Raw genomic sequence first — 25804 nt, 5'->3', positions numbered from 1 at the left:
GACCAATAATATAGAAAATCCACAGCATTCTAGATACCTGTACATATACCTGAATTTTAAGTTGGCCTTTGGGGTCCAGCATTTTAGGATTCATCTGATGGAGTTAGGTCTGTCTTTGATCATCTTACTAGGGATTGATACATTTTGTGATTGATTTGAAGGACCATTTCTTGTATGTGGAAGATTTCTGATTTCCACATCAAGAGATATTTCAATAATCTAGTAGATGTGTGATGTGGTGCTTTATGCCACATGTTGTGCTTTGATTGTTTCAATCAAAACACTAAGGAGCCCTATTTGTTTTCCCCTGAATCAATGGGAAGATTGAATAGTCCCTAACATTTTGATTAGTGGTGATGTAATCCCTATATGTGCCATAACACTGTAAGGAAAAGCTGACTTTTTTTTGTATGGTTTTATTCATGTGGAAAACATCCATGTTAACTGCTTTTAAATAAATAAAAAAAATCCAGATAACATGTATTTAATGGACTAGCATCTGTACAATGTAGCAGAGTTTAGTTTGATATTCTAATATTCCAAACAGTCAGCATTAATTACAGCATTGATTTGCATTAATAATAATTAATATTTATCTTTGTTATTTGTAGCTAATAAGGACTGACATCTACTAAATTCTGATTTTGTGTATGTGTTGATGCAGTTATGTTTCTTTGATAGCAGCCTATTCCAACCACAAAATGATGCTTTTTTTCAATCATTGAAAAAGGTTTCTATGGTAACCTCTCCTAGTTATTTAAAGTTATTGGTCAAATGGATCCTGCTTCTTTACAGGGTATTTGTTGAAACCCAGTACAATTTACCTAAGTCACAATTTTAGTGCATACATTTTGTTTGAAATATTAGGCCAATATTTATGCATATCGATTCATTTTAAACTAAAGGTAACAATGTGTTTACAGCTTTTGCAGCAATAATTATGTAGGTAAATTCATGTATGATAATCTTCTAAGACATGTTATATTATTATCAGCAATCAAAGAATGACATAGGGTAATTCGAACAGGTTAAGTATTCTGCTTTAATTGGAGTTAAAATGTAATTAATGAAAAAGAGATAAAAACATATAACAGTGTAAAAAGCTTGAAATGAGGTCAAAGAAAATAAGAGGCCAGCATTAGTGCAGTCAGAAGACTAATGTGCTCAAAAAGCACTTATTTAATATGGAGAGCCTTACTGTATATGTGTGTGTTTTTCTCGAATGAAATGTTTTCATTTTACTTAGAAATTAAATTCTAAGAATATGCAACAATATTTGTAGAAAAACTGTCTGGTATAAAAACAGATACAATCTGTAATGTAATAATTCAGGGAACAAAGTGCATGGCTGCTGGAAGGACCAGTGGGAAGGGGGTCTGATAAGTATCAGCAATACCTCTGTGGGCTAGAGGGATGGTGGCCAATGCATGGAAGCTAAAAATGCTTGCTGGGTGACTCAGAGAGGTTGAGATACACCCATGGGGGGGGGGTGAATTTGTGTTTGGGGAGGCTAACGATGGGCCATTCGTAGACTGACCTAAAACTAATGTGAAGCTTCCTGGATGCGCCACTGGAATAAAAATGAACCCCCCCCCAACTACCTCTAGTTCTGTTGGTTTCAAATAAGGTCATATTACAGTATATGGGTTCTCCATCCATTTGTGTTCACAGATGTCCCCTTAATTTTAACAAAGGGGTGATATATTGGTGAAGTGTTAAAAAAGTGTTATATTAGCTTATGGTTTCCACCTGCCCAATATTTTACAGGCCTGGCTGGTAAAAATGATCTCTGATACCAGTATTATTAATAGGGCAAAAAGGTTAAAAAAAAATAGGAAGGTTGGTTATTTTTTTTTCCAGAAAAGGAGGCAGCCCTATATGACATCAGATGTAGTCTATGTTTAAATAACAAGCACATGCCATGCAGTGAGTTGCAATAGAGACTGCCCCCAGGCACATTATATCCAGTGTAATGCAGTGGTTCCTGATGGCAGATATTCAGATATTCATGCCCCCACACTGTAACATTGCCACTGAAATGCAACACTGGCTTGTTCCCCAACCACCTTAAAGGGGTGGTTCACCATTAAGTTAACTTTTCATAGTGATATACAATGGTTAATTCTAAGCAACTTTTAAATTGGCCTTCAATTTTTTTTTTATTATTTTGGATTGTTTACCTTCTCTTTCTGACTCTTTCAATTGGGGTCACTGACCCCTTCTAAAAAAACAAATGTTCTGTAAGGCTACAATTTTATTGTTATTTGCACATTTTATTACTTGTATTTCTGTTCAGGCCTCTCCTTCATATTCCAGTCCCTTATTCAAATCTATGCATGGTTGCTGCTGAATAAAAAAATTAAATAACTCAAACTATAAGTTGTAAAAAAATGAAAGACAATTGGAAGTTGCCTCAGAATATCTAACTAACTAACTAACTAACTAACTTAACTAAAAAAAAACTAAACTAAAAAAAGAAGTAAGAAAACAGAAAAAGCACAACTTGCTTTTCATGAGGAAAGAGTTAATTCAGGACTGGAGTAAGGGTGATAGGGATATTATAGATGCAGATAGTGAGTAAGCCTTTAAAGATGATGAAATCTGCAGCAAGTGTTCATATTCAGTGAGGATCCTTCTCGTTAATCCTCATTTATGCAGTGCCTCCAGTCCCCAGTCTCTCTCCAACCCCGCCTATATCTGTGACTTGATTGACTAATTCTACTGTCTGTCATGAGAGCTGCACTCTGATTGGGGAAAGCACAAGGAATAAGATCCAATCAGAGTGCAGCTGTTTACAACAGAACCGGAGCTTTCAGTATTGAAGAAGATCTCGATGATGTTAAAGGGACCAAGCAGCATAGAACAAGTCAGAAATGGAGTGAGGTTTTTTTTTAGGTGCCAGGCAGGTTTGGGGAGCCTCCCCTAGCTTTATTGAAAATCCTCCTATGGATACACCCCTAGTTATATGTACTGTACATGTATTTTAAGATCATGTTGACAGCAGACAAACATTTTTTTTTATCTTGCATTAATATTAAAGGTTTGTTGCAAATTAAACAAATTACTAGAAACCTTCTGTCCTCAAGATGGCAATCTTAAAGGGAATTCTTCCTTACTGTATAAACTATTACTTACCCAAGATTATACACACAATTGAAATATATGATAGAATGGAAAAAAAGAGAATGGAAACCCTATTCCAAGGCAAAAAAAAAAAGGTGACTGGCTAACACGGTACAACAACTTTACCTGGAAAACCTATTCCATAAAACACATAGAATCATGTATGGGCAGCAGTTTCTAAGATATCCGCAAATATGGTCATCAGAGAATCTGCATTTAACAAGATGATATATTATCCCAAACATGAAAAATACATTTAATCCCTCCTACCCCCAATATGTATCACTCAAATAAAAAGCGGATCAACGCCTAGGGCAATGGAGAAAACAAAACACAAAACAAAAATATGGCATATTCTGCTCAGGTTCCTCAAACAGCACCCTGTGCAGGAAAGAGAAAAGTCCTTGTTTAAGTTCCCTTTAAAGAAACCTTTTTACTCCTCCAATTAGTGCATAAATATTTATAAATGTAAACTTTACTATATTTGGCCAAAATGCCTACTTACAGGACAGTAGTTATAATTATTGTGTGTAGTATTCAGTAGTATTCTCCCCTGCTCCACAGAACACTTTTAAACTCCAACATAAGGATACAACAATCCCAAAGCATAATACCGTTTTTATTTTTAAGAATAAAAATCTTTTAAAACATTAGACTCACATTTGTTTCCATAAGGTTAGTTTGGTCCAGAGAGAATAGTTGAGACATGGAGTGTGTTTAGCGTAGCTCCCTTAAAAAGCCAATCATGTGGATGACTAGCCTCATTTGAGTGTAAGTGAGAATACTACTTAATACTACATGCAATAATTATAACTACTGTCCTATTAGTAGGCATTTTGGCCAAATCTGGTGAAGGTTTCTGGAATAAACATTTATAAATATTTAAAAGGGTTCTTTAAAGGGGAACAAGAGACTTTTCTCTTTCCATCACAGGGTGCTATTTGAGGAACCTGAACATACTACACCATATTTTTGTGTTGTTTTTTCCATTGCCCTAGGCACTGATCCACTTTTTATTTGTGTGATTTTCGTGTGCAGCTGAGAGACTGGAAAAGGATCGGCAAGAGAAAACATTAACTATTCTTATTTTCTAGATTTATTTATTGTTTTACTGCAAACCCCCCAATATATATACCAACCATTTACTGCTTGGTAGTTGACCACCTGTTACTAAAAGTCTTTAAAGGGGTTGTTCATCTTCCATCTCTTTTTTCTTTAGTTCAGATGTTTACAGATAATTCACCAGAAATATTGACTTTTTTCAATTACTTTCTATTTTCTAGTTGTGACCGTTTTTTTTACAATATTAAAGTTTGAAGTTTCATTTTCCGCTTCTGATGTCTTTCTTTTATCAGCTCTGGAGGGGGGGGGGGGTCAATGACTCTGTAAACTGCTCTAAATTGATACATGAGTTGATACATTTCCTATCTTTGATCCTGCTGAGCAGAATCCCTGAGTTGTATTAAAGGCAGCTGTTGCTAATATTCCACAGATGCTGCTGAGATATGTATCAACTAATGTAGCAAATTACAACAGTTCAGAATTTGCACCTAGATTAATGAGCTGCCAGACTGAAACACTACAGACAGAAATGTTAAACTTCAAATTGCAACTGTAAAAAATAAATAATGGGAATCAATTGAAAAAAATCTTAATGTCTGGAGAATAATCTGAAAACAACTGTACTGAATGTATCTATACAAATATTCATCTTAGACAAGCAAGTTCTTAGCCCAAATATCGACTGAGGCAAGAATTATTTTAGCCAAACTGGCTGCAAAACAATATAAATATTCATTGTATTTTGGACAGGGTTAATACAATACAGAACCTATTATATTTCAAGGCTTTGCTTGATGATTACGTAGACAAACATATGGCACTGGTGGACCCTTTTACTGCACTTCCTTTAAATGATTACTGAAAAAAATACAACAATTTGCACCTGGGGTAGTTTTCTTTGCATTATGTTATTAACAGGGGTGGATTAATGAATAAGCTACCCTAGACTAAAGCTAAGGGGCCCAAAGTTATTAGGGACCAGCCTATCTTTTTCATTTATATTTAAACTAAAATTAATTTTTATCTGCACTGCTGGGCCTGGCTCCAGACAGGAGGGACATCTTTTAAAATAGATTTTGCCTTGCCTTAAAGTTACAGTGAGGTTGAATATACAGAATGTGGTCATAAGGAATAGCTTTTATAGTGTCAAATAACCAATTACATACGATTACAACAAGATGAATGTCGATTTTTAAAAGCAGATTTAACGGGTATATATAGATATATAAGTAAAATGTTGCCCTTTTACATTCTGCAAAAAGCTGCATCTTATAAAATCATTACTGTTATATGAAAATATATGCGTTATATACAATATATGATTGCAGAAAAGATTAACAATAGATGAAAAGTCACAACAGCAGCAAATGAAAGGCAATTTAGGCCTCAGTTACTAATCAGGATTCAACAGTTCCCCCTTTTAAAATATTGTTTTCATCAATTTTATGGGGTATAAGAAGGGACTGGGACCATGGGAATATATTTAGAATCATTGAGAGTATTGGGTCAATCATTGAATATTATACCGTGATCCTCAATAATGTGCACTTCAGAGGGGACATTGATTTAAGACATTACCATAAGCTGGGCATATTGGTTAATAACATTTGGGATGGGATACACTGAAAGACGTAGCTTTCAAAATCAACACTCTGATAATAAAGAGAATGAGTATAATTAAACAAATAAAGGCAGCAACTTCCAGAATAGTGGACACAATAGATACCCAGAAACTTCCAAAACAACTCTTGAGGGACCAGGGATCTTCTTTTCTGAGATGACCTTCCAGGCGTGTAATATTGGAAATAGAATTATGATAATCAACAATAGAAGTACAACAATCAATTCCAATAAGGGTGCAGACTCCACATTCTTTAGCTAGAATGAAATCAAGGGCCATTCTATTCTGTAACACCACCTTTCTTATTTGTGCCTGTTCCTCATCAAGCTCAGCTATGGCATCACTGGTTTTTATAAACAACGATCAGATAAAATTCTCGAGGCATAAAGAAGGGAATATCCTTTTGAACATAATCCAAAAGCTTTGTATCTAGTTGTGGATAACTGAGTAGACCATTGACAATCTTTGTTCCTAAAGCAAATGAGCCGTTATGGATAGTACTATTTGTGCTTTTTACCCAATTTCTTTCAGATCCAGTGGAAGTGGTTTTATTCCCATTTGGGTCAGATCCAGGGAGTTTATTTTGAATCTGATAATAATCAATAGGCCAATTTCTATAAAGACATAAGGAGGTAGCTCTGGGGGAGCACATGTCTCTGACGTCATCAATAAATGGGTCTGCACCCTTTGTAGACACTTGCATTTCCTACATTTTGGAAAACTATAATGGGGAATGTTCCTCTCTTTGCAGAAATAAACAAATAAACCAACAAGAATAGGGACACATCCATTGGTGGGGAATGGAGAGCAAATCCAGCAGTCACTAGCCTTTACTGCTTTTGCAACCTTGTGGTGTAAATGTAAGACAAATTTTTTTCAAATGGGTTTACTTTTGGATAAAGCATAGTGCTGAAATACACAATAAAAAATACAGCAATCATGGTTAGTTTGAAAGGAGATAACTCTCAGAACAGCCATCTGTAACGAAAAATGTTATGCCGTACACACTCTTACTACAATGTCTCACTAGGCAAACCACTACACCCAGTCAGTGCATAGGATGCTGTCAATCTGTGGCTGTAGTTGTCATGCTCTGGATCTGGTCAATGAAGGGCTTTTCTTTACTGGAAGTATAATGGTTTTGCTTCGGACACTGATTGCTGAGATGGAGTAACTGATGGTTTGCAGTGTGATGCTTGCACCCAGTATGATTTGCCGTCCAATTTTACTGATGTCGGCGATGTGAGCAGTACTTGAAAAGATCCTTTCAATCTTGGTTCCAAAGGGGATTTCCTGATACGGTTACAGTAATAAACCCAGTCTCCTGATTGCAGTCGATGGGGTTCCAATGAATCTTCAACTGGCTGAGTTGTTTTTACCTGTGATTTAATCAGAGATAAATTGTGTGAGAGTTGTATACAGTACTGGGCACTACTGGTTCTGAGTTCTGTACGTACAGTTATGGTAACATTAGTATTCATCACCCTTCCAAGCAATATCTCATGTGGGGACAACCCGTGTTTTGCGAGGAAGTGCATCACAAACATGAAAAGGCTATTCCTTAAAAAGAAATAAAACTGCAAGGTTTTGAGAAGTCTCATCATTATCTCTGTTCACCTCATTCCCAGGCTCTTCTGTACTGCTCTAGTGTACCTAGTGCAAAAGAATAGGTAAAAACGTACCAAATTGTGGGCCCGTTTGCATGTGGTAGAGGCAGAACTCCAGGTCCCCAGATCACCGGAAAGGTTAATCCGAGTCACGGCACTGTATCAGTGACCTCTACTTTGACTCCATGAAAATAATATGTTATGCATTGAGTGCTTTAAGAGGTTACTCTAAAGGTTTAATACAACAGAGCTTCAAGAGGATATTCAAATGCAGCAACTTAACTAGAGGGGGACGCGCCCTGGCGCGTGACGCGTAACTGGACCCACGCCCCCCTCCGTACGCCAGGAACTGGCCGCAATAAGTGGCGCGCAAGCTGCTGGGGGGCCCTGAGGGGGTGCGGAAACTGGCCCAAACGCACCCCTGGTAGTAACGCCACTATTCAAATGGATCTGTTGTCTAACTCTAAATACCCCAGTTTTATTGTTATAGTGATGGTTGTTGTAACTGCATATTCTACTGAAACTGACCCCTTCGGTCACACTGGGATATTATTAATACAGATTCATAACGGTTGAGCATCAGCCACCTATTTTGGCTTGATTTAACAAAGGACATATTACCTACAGATTCTACTAATAAAACATGTTTGGGCACGTCCCCTAAACTTGGTTGTTATAAGTGCAATAACTGTCTCACCTGTACAAATATTGCACAAGTAATGTTCTACCTAAGGGTAGCAGATGAACAGCTAACAGACAGCATTGAGGTTGGCTCTAACATATGGTAAAGAGGAGCAGCCAATTCTCAGACTTTGGCAAGCCATACACCATACCACAGTTTAGACATGATAATTGACCAAGTGCTGTAACATAGATAAATGGGTCACAGAGACATGGCATTACTGCAGTTAAAGCCCCAGCCTTTTAAACACTAAGGTGCTTTTGTGATCATATAATCTTCATAAAGTACAGTAATACAGTATAACTTATTATTAAATGGTAAAGCTTAAATGCCAAAAGAACCGATGTGTACACTCATATTTTCCTTCATTATATTTTTGTCAAGCATTCAAACAGATTTCCAATTTGAACCATCGGTGATAATGTCTTAATTTATCTATGTACACAGCATTCACAACATTTTATTTTAATGTCTCATCTTGTTATATGCATGGCATAGTATAAGAAGGCTGGTAACCTAGATGGAATAGAGGAAATTTAGAGCTGTCAGTGTTCATGATTGTCTGTGTCCTAGGGGTATTAATTGTCTTGACATAAAATGAACAGAATCCTTCACTCAGATTCTAGGGTATCCACTTACTGGCCAGAAACAAAAACACCTAAAGACTACTAAATGCTTCATTCAAATGGAATCCCAAGTGATCATTATCTAGTGCATATACAGTTTAATAACAGATGTTGACTTCTGCTAAGTCAACATTCATTTTCAAAGCCTTTCTGGTTCTGGTCCTGTTTACAGGATGTTTTCCAGGGAAACCTGGAAACTCTCCACTAGATTTCTGAAAAATTAGGATTTACAGAGCAGTGAATGATGTTACAGGTAGAGGTAGCTAGGCATAGCATCTTAAAAGAATGCAGGCAGATGATAGGAAACTGTTGAAAGGACAGAGCATTTTTCCAGCTTTTCCAATAACTTAAAGTGATACTGACACTAAAAATTCACAGATAGTTCTGCTTTTTAAAGTAATTTTAACTTGAAGTTCCTAAACCTGACTGTTTTGTCAACCCGACTGTCCATTCTCAACTTGTCAGTTAGAGTTTCTAATGCCAACAGACTACTGCTGCACAAATATGGCAGCCCCCTCATAGGGAAACAGGGGGTAAGAAATGTAATGTAAAAGCAACAAGCAGATACTTTTATTGCTAAATTATAAATATCATTCAAAGATAATGTTATGATAGATATTAAAAAATCTTCTGGTGTTTGTATCTATTTAAGGAGAATGTACAACCACAAAAAACTAAAACACAATAACGCAAAGGTAAACACAGAATTTGAAATGTTGTTGCTCAAGTCATTTGTTTTATACAATCTCTAAATTACTGCTTTTGGAAAGCATGCAAAGTGAGGTGTGCTGCAACCTAAGTTTGATAATTCAAACAAGTAGCAAGAAAGAGTCAGAAATACACACAGTGGTTCAGAGATGTCTTATTTGTCACTCAGGATAGCTCATGAAAATCTTCTATTGCAACTTTTCCAACTGAAAGAAATAGAATGAACTACTTAACAGGTTTGGCTCATGCAGAGATGAGTGCAAGGAAATCTTATCTCACTATTGAGGAGTGCACAAAACATAAATGCCAATTTGGTTTATCAATTCCCAAATGTATTTATAGGTCCATGTTCAAAGTTATTTATAAGGTACAGAGACTAAATCAAACTCAGCACTTATGCCCATGATAGGGTAACTCATAAGAGGCTGCATAGAAAAATGACCATCATTTATCTTAATCCAGAAGCCCAGAGCAACCAAAAATAAATATATGAATACAACTATTGTACTTCTATTAACCAGGGTCCAAACTAGATAACCTAAATATACCTTGCCTTGGGGATATATACCTACCATTCTACTGTAACCATAAAGGAAAAAAGGATCAAAACTTTCCAATTGCATTTTTGTTTATTTTGTGATTTATTTGGTGCATAATCAAGAATAGCAGTAACCCTTGTGGTTCTGTTTGTTTATCCCTCACCTCACTATGCCGGTGGCAGGGATAGTGAGGTCAAAGGCATTGTGTCCTAAATTTAATAAAGAGGTCTGTTCCCATATCTATTGCACAGTTTAGATGATCAGGTGATGGGTGGGGGCTTGGTTTCTTCATTTTATAGATGTACAGTCATATCCTTTATTGTAGGACCTGGGGTTTTCTGAATAAGGGATCTTTTCAGAATTCAGATATCCATACCTTATGTCTGCTAACAATTTTTTAAAGATGAAATAAACCCAATAAGATTGTTTTACCTTCAATAATAATTCATTATAAGGAGTATCAAGCACAATGTACTTTTTTATTATCACAGACAAACAGGAAATCAATTTTCAAAGACTAGAATTAGTTAGATTAAAAAGGATATAACCTCCTGTAATTCAGAGATTTCTGTATAATGAATTTTCTGTAAATGAATCCCATACCTGCAGTATGCTTACAAAGCAGAAAGCAACAATGCCAACTAGCACTGCTAGACTGCTGTTATTAACAGAGGTGGGCCAGGCTGGCTGGCCGCCGTAGGCAGACCAGCTAGCCAGATCGCCCCCATCCCCAGCGCTCAGTAGCTGCAGTCACGTGCATGTCGCGTCATTTGGGCGCACTTGTTTGGCATCGGCGTTCACACACACATGTGCAGTAGAGGCGTTTGTGCGCAAGCAGGTAGAGGTGTTTGCGCGCGCATGTGCGTAGAGGCGCAGTACCAGCGGTTGCGCACAAGTCTAGTGCCAGGTCCAGTCTAGGGGTAGGCAGAAGAAGTAGCTGCCCAGCGCCCCCCAATCGTTGCGCCCTAGGCAGCTGCCTTTTCTGCCTACCCCTAGTTCCAGCCCTGGCTGTTAATATCATATACTGTAGCTGGCACTAATGTATTCAGCTGAGCTGTTACCTCTTCAGATAATATGTTATATATTGTATAGTAATATGTTACATGTATTGTACAGTAAAATAAACAATAAGTGTTCCAACATACTAATGTTCTAATAAGTCCAATATTATAAGATTAAAATTAGTCTGTTTTTTTGTTCACTTTTTCAGCTCAGTTAGTTTCAGACAGTTCCCCAGAAATAAAGACTTTTTCTTGTGTTTGGAAGGTGAACAACCCCGACAACAAAATTAGACATACAGTATAGGATCATAAGATTGTGATTTCACAATCATGATCAAGTTATAACTAATTCATAAAAAAATAAAATTAAAAATTGAACTTCCAGTATCAAAAGCATCCTTTGGCAAGGATATTTAAATTTTGTATTTTTTTTTAAACTATCTAGGCAAATATTAAACCTAGCTTAAAGGCACTGTAAGTAAGAGTAATATTCTACTGGGCTAGACAACTACTACAGATGCCATTATCTTCCTTTGATCATACTTCAGTGTCAGCTAATATATTTTTGGACTACATCTCTCAGCATGGGCTAGTCTCTTGCTATATGTTTGAAATAGTTAGCTAATATGTCACCGGGACTTTAACAATATGGCAGAAGAGCAGCTCTAGCCACTGGTACCTACTTCAAAACAAAATGGACATTGCTTGATCAACAACAATTTTATGCAAGGTCAATAAATTAAAATATACTGTATGTTTGCCATAGAATAATTGTCCATTCACAGCAACTCTGTACAGGAATCATAACTTTACCCACTGAGCATGAGGATGTATTTTTTCCAAGGCACAGACCCCAGGGTACATGTTTCTACATGCTGTTTCTAATGTGAATACCTCATAGATGTCTTGTTATAACAATCCTCTGCCTAGAGTTAACTTTCAGTATGATATATCTAGAGAGTGATATTTGCATTTAGTCTTCATTTAATTTTAAGTTATTTAGTTTTTTATTCAGCAGCCAGGTGGACCAACTTATGCAACCCCACCCCCAAACACACACGCACCTGCACACATTCTTATCTCACCTGTTCCGGTTGGCTGCTCCTGTCCCCAGCGCTGGCCCGAGTTGGCTGGGCACCCTAGGCAACCCGGGTGACTATATTGCCCCCTTGCAGAAGAGCACAACATTGAAGATGAGCCGCAGGTGGGGGAATATAAGGGTGCGAACTAGGGAAGGCTGCAGAAAGGGTATATGCCTGGCACCCCTTTACCTTTGCAAATAATTAAATACTGTACAAAAATAAATAATGGACACCAATTGAAAGGTTTCTTAAATGTGACCATTCTATAACATACAAAAAGTTAACTTAAATGTGAACCACTCCTTGAACTGTACAGATAAAATAATACATTCAGGGGGTAATTTACTAAAACTCCCATTTTTCTCACTTTATTAAAAAAATGGACCAAATTCCAAAACCCAAATCCTCTCTTAATAATAATAATTTTTCTAGAAAAAGTCTGTGCAAAAATATATACAACAAAATCAAGCAGTCATTCGAATCATGTGACTTTTTCGATCCACAAAACTTGACTTTATCCAGTTGTCACCAGAAAAACTTGAATAATTCAGATTATAGAATCAGAAACGTAACTAGAGGGGGGGCGGGCCCTGGCGCAGGAGGCGCAGCTGGGCCCCCCGCCCCCCTCCGTACACCCAGAACAGGCCGGGAATAAGCAACGCACGAACTGCCGGGGGGCCCTGAGGGGGTGCGGGCCCTGGCCCGCTCGCACCCCCTGCTCCTCCGGTAGTTCCGCCACTGTATAGAATAAAACTAGCACATACAACCTGCAACTTTAGAGAATCATGAAGGCATAAAAACATGCTCCAATAGTAAAAGGGACCATCTACCATTGACTTTCTACATGATTTCGATCGTTTTTTGCTGGAGTATTTTCAGATTCAAATTGTTAGCAGCTTTGGGGTATAACAAAAAAATGTTGAGTTTACTAAAAATTCAATTTTTTTCCCCTTTGAAACTCTCATAGGAAAATTAGAGTTTTAATATATATCCTCTAAATATAGAGGAAAAGTATGCTTTACATAAACATGATAGTTTCTTAGTCCACCTGCAAAACTATGCCATGTTTTCAGTGAGTTTCCCCTCTATAATCATTTAACTACAGTCACCATTCCATACAGTAAAATACCACCACTCTCTATTCATTCCTATGTGATTTTTAAAGGTGTAGTTTTAAATCGTGAACTCTAATTTGTACCGATAGGCCTGTAAAATGTTACTCTGTGAAGCTCTAATTTTACACTTTGATAAATCTGCCCCTTATTGTATGTAGATGTGGCTTTAGGGAATTCCTTGACATAATTGTCCTCCCAGGCATTTTACATTCATCACCAGTTTGAACACAGCAGACACAAACAGCAATTCTAACATGATATTTGACATGTCTAAGTAAGCTTTGTTTGTCACTCTTACTTTCAATGAATGACAGTGTGATTGAGACAAACTATAAATCCTTAAAACAAAAACACATAGATGCATAATGCCAAGGCTTTTATCTAACATGCTTGCCTGTTTTACATAAAGTGCAATTATTTTAATAATTCTTTCTGTTTTTTTCTCTAGTGTGACAATGCACAAGGACTGAAAGCATTTTACGATGCTATAAAATATGGACCTAATCACTTGATGGTATTTGGAGGTGTATGTCCATCTGTAACATCTATTATTGCCGAGTCTTTAAAAGGATGGAATTTAGTTCAGGTAAGAAACATTTTACACATTTCACTAAAACTGTAATGGATCTATGTTCTCACATGGATTCAATTCATATATTGTGAGCTGTATGTTGTATCCACGCACAACTGATTTGGAACTAGTGAGTTGGAAAAGGCCCCGTTAACCCCTTGTTGTCTGGCAGTATGTCACAGTGACATACTGATAGCTAGCAGATTAGGTTTCTTACCTCATCCTCCCCTGTGGATAACACAGCCCACCCCCCCAGCACATGATTAAACACCTCAGGGGCCCCTAACAATCACTTTCAAATGCCAACAAACCCCAGAACAAATACCAGGCTTAGGCAGAGCATAATGCAGGAAGAGTATGGTACACACAGGGAGCATAGGGAAGGCAGAGTATGGCACACACAGGGGGCATATGGTAGGTAGAGTATGGCACACACAAGGAGCATAGGGCAGGTAGAGCATGGTACACACAGGGAGCTCAGGGCAGGCAGAGTATGGTACAGAGTATGGCACACACAGGCAGAGTATGGCAAACACAGGGAGCATAGTTAAGGTAGAACAGTGCAGGAGACTGAGAAACCTATTAGAACCTCTAGCAGTTTGTATGAGTGTGAACAGGTGAACAATGTGGGCAGTCTGGGTCTGGTATGGCACACACAGGCAGAGTATGGGGCACCCAAGTACCGTATGGCAGGTAGAATATGGCACACCCAAGGAGAATAGGGCAGGCAGGCATAGTATGGCACAGGCGGGGAGCATAGGGAAGGCAGAGTATGGCACACACAGGCAGAGTATGGCACACCAAGGACCAAACGGCAGGCAGAGTATGGCACACCCAGGGAGCATGGGGTGGGCAGAGTATGGCACACCCAGGGAGCATAGGGCAGACAGAGTATGGCACACACAGGGAGGATAGGAAAGTCAGAGTATGGTACACCCAGGGAGCATAGGGCAGGCAGAATAGCATAACATTTAGCATAAAATCATTTTATATAGTTGGCCATTCTAAGTAGAAGTCTTCTAATTTGTAAATCTTTCTTTACTTTAAAGTGTCTAATAGTTATTATACAATACATTCCTCTACCATACAGTATTGTCATAGTAATTGTCACATTCAGTGGCTATGTCATGCTGACATGAAAACCAGGATACCATAGTGGAATCTCAGGATTTATGATTAGGGAACATGAAAGAAGTTTGCTGGGCAACAACAGAAAGTCATTTTTATACAGCAGAACAAATGTAAAAGCAAGCAAAGGTATGTTTAATTGAAGGTGGGCACTGTCACATCAGAACAGAAATCCCAATATCTATGCAGTAATTTAGGACTGGTTCAAGCAAGAGTCAATGCAGGAATAATAAGGGAGCACCTACAGTGGGCAGAGCGAGCAGCAGGAATGTGATCTATGGCAAATGTCATTGAGCTTTATATGCGTGATTTTTGTACCAGCCAGGTATGCTGGCATCCTATCCAGAATTCCCTGACATTTAGTGAGCACGCCCCTGTACTCACAGTGTTGAAGCAGCATCACAACGCCTTATTGCATTGCATCAATGACAATAGCTTCATCACCATCAGCAAATGTATAATGTTTCCAGAGTTTGCTGAGGAATCTCCAAACAAATGCCTTAATCACATATAACCATTTCAGAATGACTGTGTGACATTTTTTTTTTTGCCACAATTCTATATATGAATGCAGAATATGGTGGGGCTTAATGAAGTTACATCTTAAATACATTACTTTCAACCTCATTTGTGGATTTCGTTTGCAAATTTAGTAAGGCTCTGCTAGATTGCTTTCCCAAACTTGGCAGTAGCTGTTGCAACTTCTTCAAACACCCATCTTGAATTATCAAAATATTGCAATTTATTTGCTCATATTACTTATTTTTCTCTGGAGGCACCTATAGGTCTAATTGTTTTTATGAAAAGAATTTGAGTCCTGGGTGAAACATTGTTGAAAAGCAATATGCTAATATGTTATTAAACTAATTACTACAGCAAATTGAGTAATGGGATTTGGTTTTGAAATAGTATTTGACCTTTGGGTGTTTGTACTTTAGACTGCAGGCATATTGCTTCTATTTGACCATAGGTACACTCAAATGTCGACACATAGAGGACATAGCTAGATGATCATTGTGTTTTTGGGCACCGATTTACATAAAACAAGAGCATGACAGTGGTGCAGAAGGAAAGGGCCTGAGGGATGAATGAAATATGTGGTAACTGGTTTGTTGAAAAATATAGGATCAGGAAAGAGAATGCTCGAAGAAATAGGTCACATGTTCACAACAGCTGGAGGGTACATGATGGAAATCTTTTTAGTTAGATAATTTACAGGTTTTGGATTTTGACAGCGAATGGGACACTAGCCAAGCAACACATTCTTTTTCCTCTTATGGCTGCCCTGCACTGATTTTCAAAAACTTGGTATATAAAGGTCAAAATGGATGCAAACTAAAGCCACAGAAATAACAGATGAGCAACATTAATTATATAACTGATCTTTCTTAGAATGGATGGGCCAGTTTGTCTAAGATGTGAGCTTGTCTGTATATTCTGTGAGCAGTGCAAATGCAAAGCTGGTCTGCATGTTCTGTGAGCAGTGCAAGTGCAAAGCTGGTCTGCATGTTCTGTGAGCAGTGCAAGTGCAATTCCAGTCAATGCAGACACCAGGCGATAGGTAATCAGGTAATAACTCTGGAGACCAATGTTCAGGTGCAGTTGATGAGCAGGTAGGTTCCCCTCCCACTCACTTCCTTAGCAGCTCAGATTGCATCAGGTAAGATGTCTGCGTTAACAATTCTTTCCTATTAGTTACTGGATTGTTGATTTAAACTTAACATTTACTTATTTTACTCTTTCGGAGTCCAGCTAGCTTGGAGGCTAGGGAAATTTTGTCTTAACATGTGTTACATACTCTGTTCAGCCAGTGTTTATATTGGCTGGGGCAATCCTGTCCCCTCTGCTGCCTCTGGTAACTTTGAGAGCCAAATTTCCCAAAGTTTTGGTGTCTTGGAAATTTAAGGTAATATCCAAACAGTGATAATGGTTATTCCAGTTTCCTTACATTTATTTATACAGCTTCCTGGTTAGATAGTAAGCATGTATAACATATCCATGTCCAGTCCAGTTTTATATACCAGGTTATGTCCAGGAGGCCCAACCATTCAGATTTCAAACTAGGTTTTAAATGTGCAATAGAATTTATTTCACCAGGCATGGATTAACGGCAAAATTCTACACTTCACCACCTGCAATTTTTTTCGTGAAACTGCAGCAAAATTTCACTGCAGAAAACTTTGCCACAAGAAAACAAAATTGTCGCAGAGACAAAAAAGTCGTCATAAAAAAGGCCCATTGACTTTAATGCATTTTGAGTAAGAAAAAATTGTTGTGTGCATAAAAAATTTGGCGTGATGCACATTGGCTTCAATGCTTTTCGTATAGTTTCATGAATTATGCAGTGAGGCAAAACAGGACAGATTCTTTCATCACTACTCTTGAGCTGTCCTTGTCCTTAGAAAATACTGTATGCTGTTCATCAAAGGTATTACTAAAAGTTACTGGACCCCACAATAAAGTCATTTTAGTGCCTCCTCAACTTTGATGATAAGTCCACCGGGCTCACAATAACTCCTGGGCTCCACAGCATTTGCAGGACCTGTTTCTCACATACTGTAGATACAGTACAACACTGCTGTTCACATTAATTATTATTATGTTTTCCTATACCATACATTGCTCTTGTATTTAGTACCAGATGCTGTTGGAAATGTTTTAAATGCCATGGCTCTTTTGATATGAGAACCATTATACATGGTTCCATGAACATAACATATGCTATATGCTTTCACAGTTTATTAAATGAGATGACTAAGATCTTTATAGTTAACATTAAAGTAGAGTAAACCAGCATTATCTGAACTGTTCAGAGGTATAGTTCCAGTCGATTTCAAAATTTCATAATTTTTGTGGGGTGTGGGTCAAGGGAAGTCCTTTCTGCTTCAAGGGACCTGCTTACTGCACTTTAGAATGATGCTAGTGACAAAAATATATTGAAAATTAAACATGTTTTTATTTAAAGCATGTCCATTTTCATTCAATATGACAATATGTATTGGCATGAGTAATTGATTTAGCACATCTTAGTAAATCCATCTGAGTTCAGAAACATTTCAAGCAGCAGCTGTTTGGATATTATGAATAAATATTCTCTAATGAGCCTGTTTTTACTTGAATAATGACATTTAACAAGAATTTAAAGAGATTTTCTGATATTCATTATCATGGATATTTTATTCTTCTAGGAAATATACATTATTATTTTCAACAGATCTATAAACATATGCTTAGCAACTATTCCCAGGCTGAAACAAAAGATGGATTTGTTAAAATAGCCTATTTTAAATATATGCCATGACACAGTATTAACTATTTTTTTACCACAATCTTACATATGTGCCCTGTGTTAAATGGATAATTTGATCAATTATGCAGTAGTGATTGTAAATACTTTTTGAGAGATCAAAGAACTATGGTTTTCTTATTTTATTGAAATTGTTCTCATTTATAGGTTTTTAGCATAGGTTGCATGTAAATGTTAATTTGGGTTGTCATTCAGAATAAATTCTTATAACTCCTATAACTTCATGTTGGACCCATGTAGTTTAACAGAAATGCAAATTGATGATTGGTCAAAAAATCCTTGGCCAAATGCTTACTAATCATCTCCCTCTAGCCCTATAACTGTAATAATCATAATCTCATTGAAGATGGGTATTTGTTGCCATTCTGCTTAAGACATGGGATAACTGGTAGCTCAATCTCATGTGAGCATGCAGCTTTCTTTAAACAGGAGAAACTGCACACAGACAACATGCTTCTCTTACTATGTCAAAAAGACATAACATTATTAACACTTCTGTAGTAGCAGACAGACAAAAATTATGTTCCATGACACTGTATAAGTATCGCATTACTATGGGATCTGTATGAGAGCACACCCATTAATACATACACATACTAAACCGTTTTTTGCACTCCTTGCCGCCTGAGGCAAGTTTCTCAAGTTACAAGGGGTGGCAAAAATCTGCTCCTGGTAGCTTTAAGAACCAAATTTCCAGGTATTATAATTTAGTTAGACCAGCATAAGTAAATGGCTGACAAATCCCCCCTCATTTTATTAATTCCTTTGTTGTAACCAACAAAGTTCATGCTTACTGTTAGGAACCTGCAGTGATTTGTTGTTTGCAGCAGGAAAATGTTAGGTTTAGGATGTTTAGTAATAAAATCTAAATAAATCTAAATAAAGTACAATGAAAGCTCAGTTAATATTTTTTTAAACAAAATGGTACTACTTATATAAATGTTATATATGTTATATATATGTTATATATGTTCTGAGTCTCAGATAATTAAGTTGTGCAACTAAAAATTAAAAGGTCTCACAACAAGATATTTTTAGAAGCCCCACCAGACCCATCCATTGAAAGTGTGCAATAGTCAAGTTTGTCACTATTCACACTGTACTTCTAGGCCCCAGCAGCCACTCAGTCTTCTGTCTCCATTATTAAGCCACTGAGATTGCATAGACAAAACAACAAAAAATTGCCAAAGCACATATCAAAACTTAGTTCTAAAAGGCATAAAGTATCATTCAATAATTATTACAGACAAATGAAACAGCTGATTTTTACTTTTTGAAAAGGTACTTTGCACCATGTACAGTAGATCAATTTGCTCTCCTTTTGTAAGAGTAGTTAGTATGTGTTACTTCCTCCATGCCATTCAAAAAAAAAATTCAGAGCAGCACTAGTTAGAGAATAATTGTCCTGTTTATCACTTTAAGCACTCCAAACATGTTATCATTTATCCAATATTAAGTAAGTTTCAAAAGATAAACCCTAACGGATTTTGGATGCCCAAAATGAATAAAATAACATACCTCCCAACATTTTGGAAGTAAAAAGAGGGACAAAAAATTTTTCCCGCACGTAGTGCAGCAATTTTTTGGACCACACCCCTTTCTGTGGCCACACCCCCTAATTACCATGTTCATTTACAAAATTTGGCAGGTTATGAAAGTTTGAAAATATTTCTCCTTATCTAAACTGTGTTTTTGTGTCTCAAAATTGTTACAAAGTATCTTATTTGCACCTGTTAGCTGTTCTGGGCTTTTTCTGGCTGTTCAGTGCAGAGAAAAGAGGGACTTTCCAGTACAAATGAGGGACTGCGGGTTGAGCCGTCAAAAGAGGGACTGTCCCTCCGAAAAAGGGACAGTTGGGAGGTATGAAATAAGGGATTTCTTGAGGGTAACAAAAAATTGTCATATGAGATTAAAAGGTTAAAAGGTTAAAATACTACTGACAGATGTATATGCTTCAAAGTAAATATCCTATGGAAATAAATCAGGAATGAGGTTTGTCTGTGTTCAGCTAATGATGTGATCTTTATCTTGAAATATTAAGAACATTTGGAAATAATGGTAGTTCTCTGCAAAATTTAAAATTTTACTTTTTTTATTACTGTATGTACCGTATGCTGCTGCATAATCTATGGAAATGTACGCCTTGTTAAAGAAGTTCCTCTTATTTGGAATGCTACGGTATATATTCTTTACTTTTGCCTGAATGGAAAATTCATCTTTTTGTGTTTTGCAAAGTTGACCTTCAACTTCAGTTGTGGCATATATACATATATATATTGCCTGAATATAGATAGTTCTGCTGAATTATAAAGCAGACATTTGACCAAGAAATTTTTTTTATGTGTCATGAAGCTTAAAAGCAGAGTCGGGCTTGGAGTCTTACAGGGTTATTTATTAAATTCCATTCTTTTTCCTCTGGTCGGAGTTTGAAAGGGGAAAGCAGGTTTTTTTCGGAACAAAAAAAAACCTTGACTTTTTGCGATTTATTAAACCCAGAGGCTGCTAAAAGTCAGAATAAAAAAAGCACTCCATCTCAAACCTGCCAAGATCATATAAAAGTCAATGGCAGATGTCTCATTTTCAATTGTAAAATACAGTATCATGATCTGCACTGGGTTTCGTACAATAATCTGACTAATTTGTGGTTTTCGGGCATCAAATCCAAAAAGATTGTACTTACCACTTTTTTTTTTGTTCTGTTTTCGTGCACAAGATTTTCTTAAGTAAATGAATTGATAAATACGGTAAAAATGTGGATGGGAGTTTGGTCAAAGAAGTTATAAGAAAATAGTGAGAAATGTTTTGGATTTAAGTAAATCACCCCTAAAGAGGCAATACTGCTCAGTATGGAAAGTGGCTTAGCACTTCCAGAAATATGCTTGTATCGATTTTTATTCTTTGTTTGAGGTGCATAATAGAATTTGAGCTGTTCTTTGCTTGCATTTTTTACTCTTTTACAGAACTGTATTGACTGGAAATAATTTGTTTTTTCATTAAATATTTATTTAGGATTTTGGAGGACACTTTGATTATTATCACATTATGATTAAAAATGTTTTAGCTATACATTTGCCACAAATGTTTGCCATTCATTAAATGTACTTGCATCGGAAGCTGCTCCTTGAACTACAGTATAGTTGTGCTCAGCACCACTGCCTTTATCCCACCTCTAAATTTCGTGTAAGTAAATTTATTTAAATTTCCGGCAGCACCACTGTCTTTATCCCAACTCTAAATTTTGGGCAAGTGCATTTATTTAAAGTCGTGGCAGCTTGTTAACTCCAGAGTTTCCACAATGGCCTGCTTGAAATGCACAACACACACACACCTACAGTATAGCATATACATAATTTTGATGCAGTGTGCCCTAAATGATGGCAATCGGATTTTGAACATTTTCAGTATCCAATTTGCAATAATGTGGATACATGACTGTGATTATTTTATGTATCAGCTATAATTTGCACTGCGGTAAGTAAATGACCCTTATTGTTTCATTCACCCTATGGTACACTGTGTAAAATCTGCCTCTCCAAATATAAAGTCTGTTTCATTTCTTATTGTCTTTGTGTGCAAGTGAGTTAAATGTATACTCAGGGTTTTAAGCTTTTGGAGGAGACATAAGAGTACAGACAATAGCAACTTGTCCTCCTTTCCCATAATTTGTTGATTTTGATGAATAGAAATCCTTAGTGAACTTAGTACAAATTTTAATAGATTTTTTTTTAAAGATTTTATTTTTGTTAATTTACACTTCTGAAACAAGATTTAGAGCTCTAAATACCAAAAAAAAAAATAATTTTAATATAGGGAATTATACCAGAAAAATATTTTACTTTATACACAAAAATTCAACTGTTGTGGAAAGCCCTGTGTGTCTTGAACATGCCAATACTAGATATATATAGTTTTATAGAGATTGAAAGTCCCATCAGTAAATTACCAAAGTAATACAGTAGAATATAGCATACTTTAGAAAAAATCCTGGAACATTAGGTTTACCCAAGGAAACCATATATTTTGAAAAAGTACACATTCTGTTGAATCTAAAATGGGTAACCATGACTTTCTACTCCAAAGCACCAAACATCAAAACTTGTCTGAAGTAGATTCTGTAAGAATTTATGAAAACTCTGAAAAATCAGCTCAAAACATTCACTTTACAAGTTTGTATCTCCCACACAGCATTAGGTACCAGGAGAAAACATCGTAAATATGAATGTATTGTAGATTGTAGATTCTATGATCTGTGTTACTTAAAGGAATAATGGAAAACTATTAGGGATGGGTGGATTTTTTTCGCCTTGTTTTGCAGCAGAAATGACGCCCATAGACTTTAATGGGCGTCGGCGACATTTCGCCGGCGGTGAATTTTTGGCAAAACGAAACTGGTCAAATTCGCCCATCCCTAAAAAACTATTTATGTAAAACTTTATTTGTAAAGCACTGCTTAGGAGCTGCAGTGCCATACAATATACGTATTAAAAAGTATACACAGGGAGGACAAGTCACATAATAGATACAATAAATAATCACAGTACACAGAGCTTATATAAGGACATTGAACTTAAGTGCTGTGTGGTAAGAGACAAAGGAGGAAAATTTACTAACCTGCGAAAATTCGCCAGCGACGGCTTCGCACCCATCGCTACATTTTGCCAGTCGAAAACTCAGACAACGCTAATTTACTAAAATGCAAAGTTGCATCCAGGGAGCCGAACGCTGGGGAATTTTCACTAGTGTTACATCGGCAATCAAAGAGAAGATGCGCTAGAGTTCAATTATGCCTAGCGCAACTTCGTTAGAGGTCTACGCTCAGGCTAATTTGCATATAACGGGAAACTAACGTTTAAGGGATGTATATGTTGCAGCAAATACATTACATTACATAAGTCCAGGGAACCTTAAAGGGATACTGTCATGGGAAAACATTTTTTTTTTCCAAAATGAATCAGTTAATAGTGCTGCTCCAGCAGAATTCTGCACTGAAATCCATTTCTCAAAAGAGCAAAGATTTTTTTTATATTCAATTCTGAAATCTGACATGGGGCTAGACATTTTGTCAATTTCCCAGCTGCCCCAAGTCATGTGACTTGTGCTCTGATAAACTTCAATCACTCTTTACTGCTGTACTGCAAGTTGGAGTGATATCACCCCCTCCATTTTGCCCCCCAGCAGCCAAACAAAAGAACAATGGGAAGGTAACCAGATAACAGCTCCCTAACACAAGATAACAGCTGCCTGGTAGATCTAAGAACAACACTCAATAGTAAAAACCCATGTCCCACTGAGACACATTCAGTTACATTGAGAAGGAAAAACAGCAGCCTGCCAGAAAACATTTCTCTCCTAAAGTGCAGGCACAAGTAACATGACCAGGGGCAGCTGGGAAATTGACAAAATGTCTAGCCCCATGTCAGATTTCAAAATTGAATATAAAAAAATCTGTTTGCTCTTTTGAGAAATGGATTTCAGTGCAGAATTCTGCTGGAGCAGCACTATTAACTGATTCATTTTGTAAAAATTTTTTTTTCCCATGACAGTATCCCTTTAATAAAGAAAATATAGTTGTTATAATGCCCTACACATGAGCCCACTGTATAGTCAATGTTCCATATGTTAAAAATGTATGGGGGAACCCGGTTACCCAAAAAACATTTTTAAAGACTTTTGCAGGCTATCACTCTGAAAAAAGGAAAAGATATCTGTGGTTTTTTGGGACTTTTTTTGGGGATTTTTCCACTAAAAATTGAGGAAGTCCTACGCACTACATTGCACTTTGCCTGGTCTGAGCAGGCGAAGGCAAGTCTGGCGAAAGAGGTAACATTCAGTAAAATCCGCATCTTAGTGAATTTGCGGAGTTACGTCCATTCACCAGAGTGAAAATTCGCCTGGCGTTAGAGTGGAAGCAATGCTAGCATCTATCTCCTTCTCTAGCGAAGTGACACCTGCGCCTGTTAGTAAATCGGCAAAGTAACGAAATGACGTCACGCTGACAAATCATCGCCAGCGTTAGTCACTTCGCCCTTTAGTAAATGTGCCCCAAAGTAGGAAGGAGGTCCCTGCCCCATAGAACTTACAGTCTAAGTGGGTAGGTAACTAACATACAGGTACACAATGGAGGGGAAAAATATACAATGTAAAGGAATTGTTCAATAGGTACAAGGATTAGACTAATGTTCTAGTGCTCCAAATGGTAGACTCTTATTTTGTTCTTGAAGAGATTGAGAGAGCACTCCTTATGGTGGAATTCAGGGATGAGATTCCAAAAGTAAGGAGCAGAAAGATAGAGAGGTCTAAGATGAGAGGTGGCAGTGGATTTTGTGAAAAGAAACTGGCTCTGAGAGGAGTGGAGGAGACTGCCAGGAACATACGAGACAAGTGAAGAAATGTAGTGAGGAGCAGCAGAGTGAAGGGCTTTGAATGTAGCAAAAGGAATTGATGTGCTATCATTTGCAAATCATGGTAAGAATTTTAATTGGGGTTGAACAGGTTCCCACTTAGGAGAGAGCAGGAAGATCCTAGTAGCAGAGTTTAAGGTTGATTGGAGGGGGGGAGAGATGGGAGTCAGGGTGGGATCACATGGGGTTATTAGGAGGTTGCAATAGCTTAAACAGGATTGGACAAAGGAGTGGATTAGTGTTTTGCCTGTTTTGTGTGAAAGAATGGGACTTATCTTGGCTATGTTGCGGAGGAAAACAGGGAGGTTTTGGCAGTAGCATTACTATGATTAGCATGCTGAAGTAACAGGGTTAATGGTCATACCATCAATAGTAATGGTGAAAGGAGTATATGAACTAACTTTAGGTGGGAAAACCCTGAGCTTCATTTTAGCCAGGTTGAGTTAGAGATGACACTGGTTCATCCATGAGGAGGTAGCTAGTAGGCAGCTTGCAATCTTGGTCTGAACATTAGTGGTTAGTGAATGGATGTCTGCATATACTGTATCTGGATGTTATTGGTGTACAGATCATTTAAGGCTAAATGAAGATAAAAAGCCTCCTAAATAGAAATTGTACAAGGAGAACAAAAGAGTTACAAAACCCTGGGGTACTAAGCTGAACTGGGGGAGAGGGTTTGTTAGCAAGAGTAACAAAGAAGGAACGTTCAGAAAAATCAGAATAGAACCAGGGTGCAGCTTGGTCCCTGATACCAAGTGAATGGAGAATTTGCATTAGAACAGAGTGGTCAACATCAAAAACAGAAGATAAGTCCAGGAGAATGAGAATAGAGTAATGTTCTTTGGCTTTAGCAGTCTGGAGATCATTTGCAACTCTACATAAGGCAGTCTCAGTGGAGTGTGCAGGCCGAAAGCTAGACTTCATAGGGCCCAGCAGATTATGGGTGCAGAGCAAGTTAGTAACACGAGAAAAGACAAGACTTTCCAGACGTTAAGAGGCTAGCAGTAAGAGAGAGACAGGATGCATCCAGTGTAGCCTTTTTCAGAATGGGATTGAGACAGGCCTATTTGAATACAGGGGAAAGTCCTAGCAGTTAGCGAGGAATTGAATATATGAGTAAGGGTTTGCGTAAGGACAGGAGCACATGTTTTGAGTAGTGGTGATGGCATGGGTTCAAGTGAGAAAGTTGCTCAAGAGGACATCAACTATCTGTTGATCTGCCAATTATTCA

At 37.4% G+C, this 25804-nt stretch overlaps 1 protein-coding gene and 1 long non-coding RNA gene across 2 annotated transcripts in view; one reads left to right on the top strand and one right to left on the bottom strand.

Annotated features, from left to right (window-relative positions):
* Window positions 1-25804, top strand: part of gabbr2.S (gamma-aminobutyric acid (GABA) B receptor, 2 S homeolog) — a 338466-nt gene that overhangs the window by 77357 nt on the left and 235305 nt on the right. The window contains exon 2 of the mRNA XM_041567636.1: window positions 13615-13752. Within this exon, the coding sequence (XP_041423570.1) occupies window positions 13615-13752 (138 nt within the window). The remainder of the gene's footprint in view (window positions 1-13614; window positions 13753-25804) is intronic.
* Window positions 5305-25804, bottom strand: part of LOC121395083 — a 226075-nt gene continuing 205575 nt past the window's right edge. Inside the window, exon 4 of the long non-coding RNA XR_005962241.1 lies at window positions 5305-7185. This is a non-coding gene — a long non-coding RNA (uncharacterized LOC121395083). The remainder of the gene's footprint in view (window positions 7186-25804) is intronic.

This window comes from Xenopus laevis, chromosome 6S (assembly GCF_017654675.1).
Source record: "Xenopus laevis strain J_2021 chromosome 6S, Xenopus_laevis_v10.1, whole genome shotgun sequence".
Classification (NCBI taxonomy): Eukaryota; Metazoa; Chordata; class Amphibia; order Anura; family Pipidae; genus Xenopus; species Xenopus laevis.
Note: the sequence above shows the minus strand (reverse complement) of the source record. Positions and strands in the feature narration are given on the sequence as shown.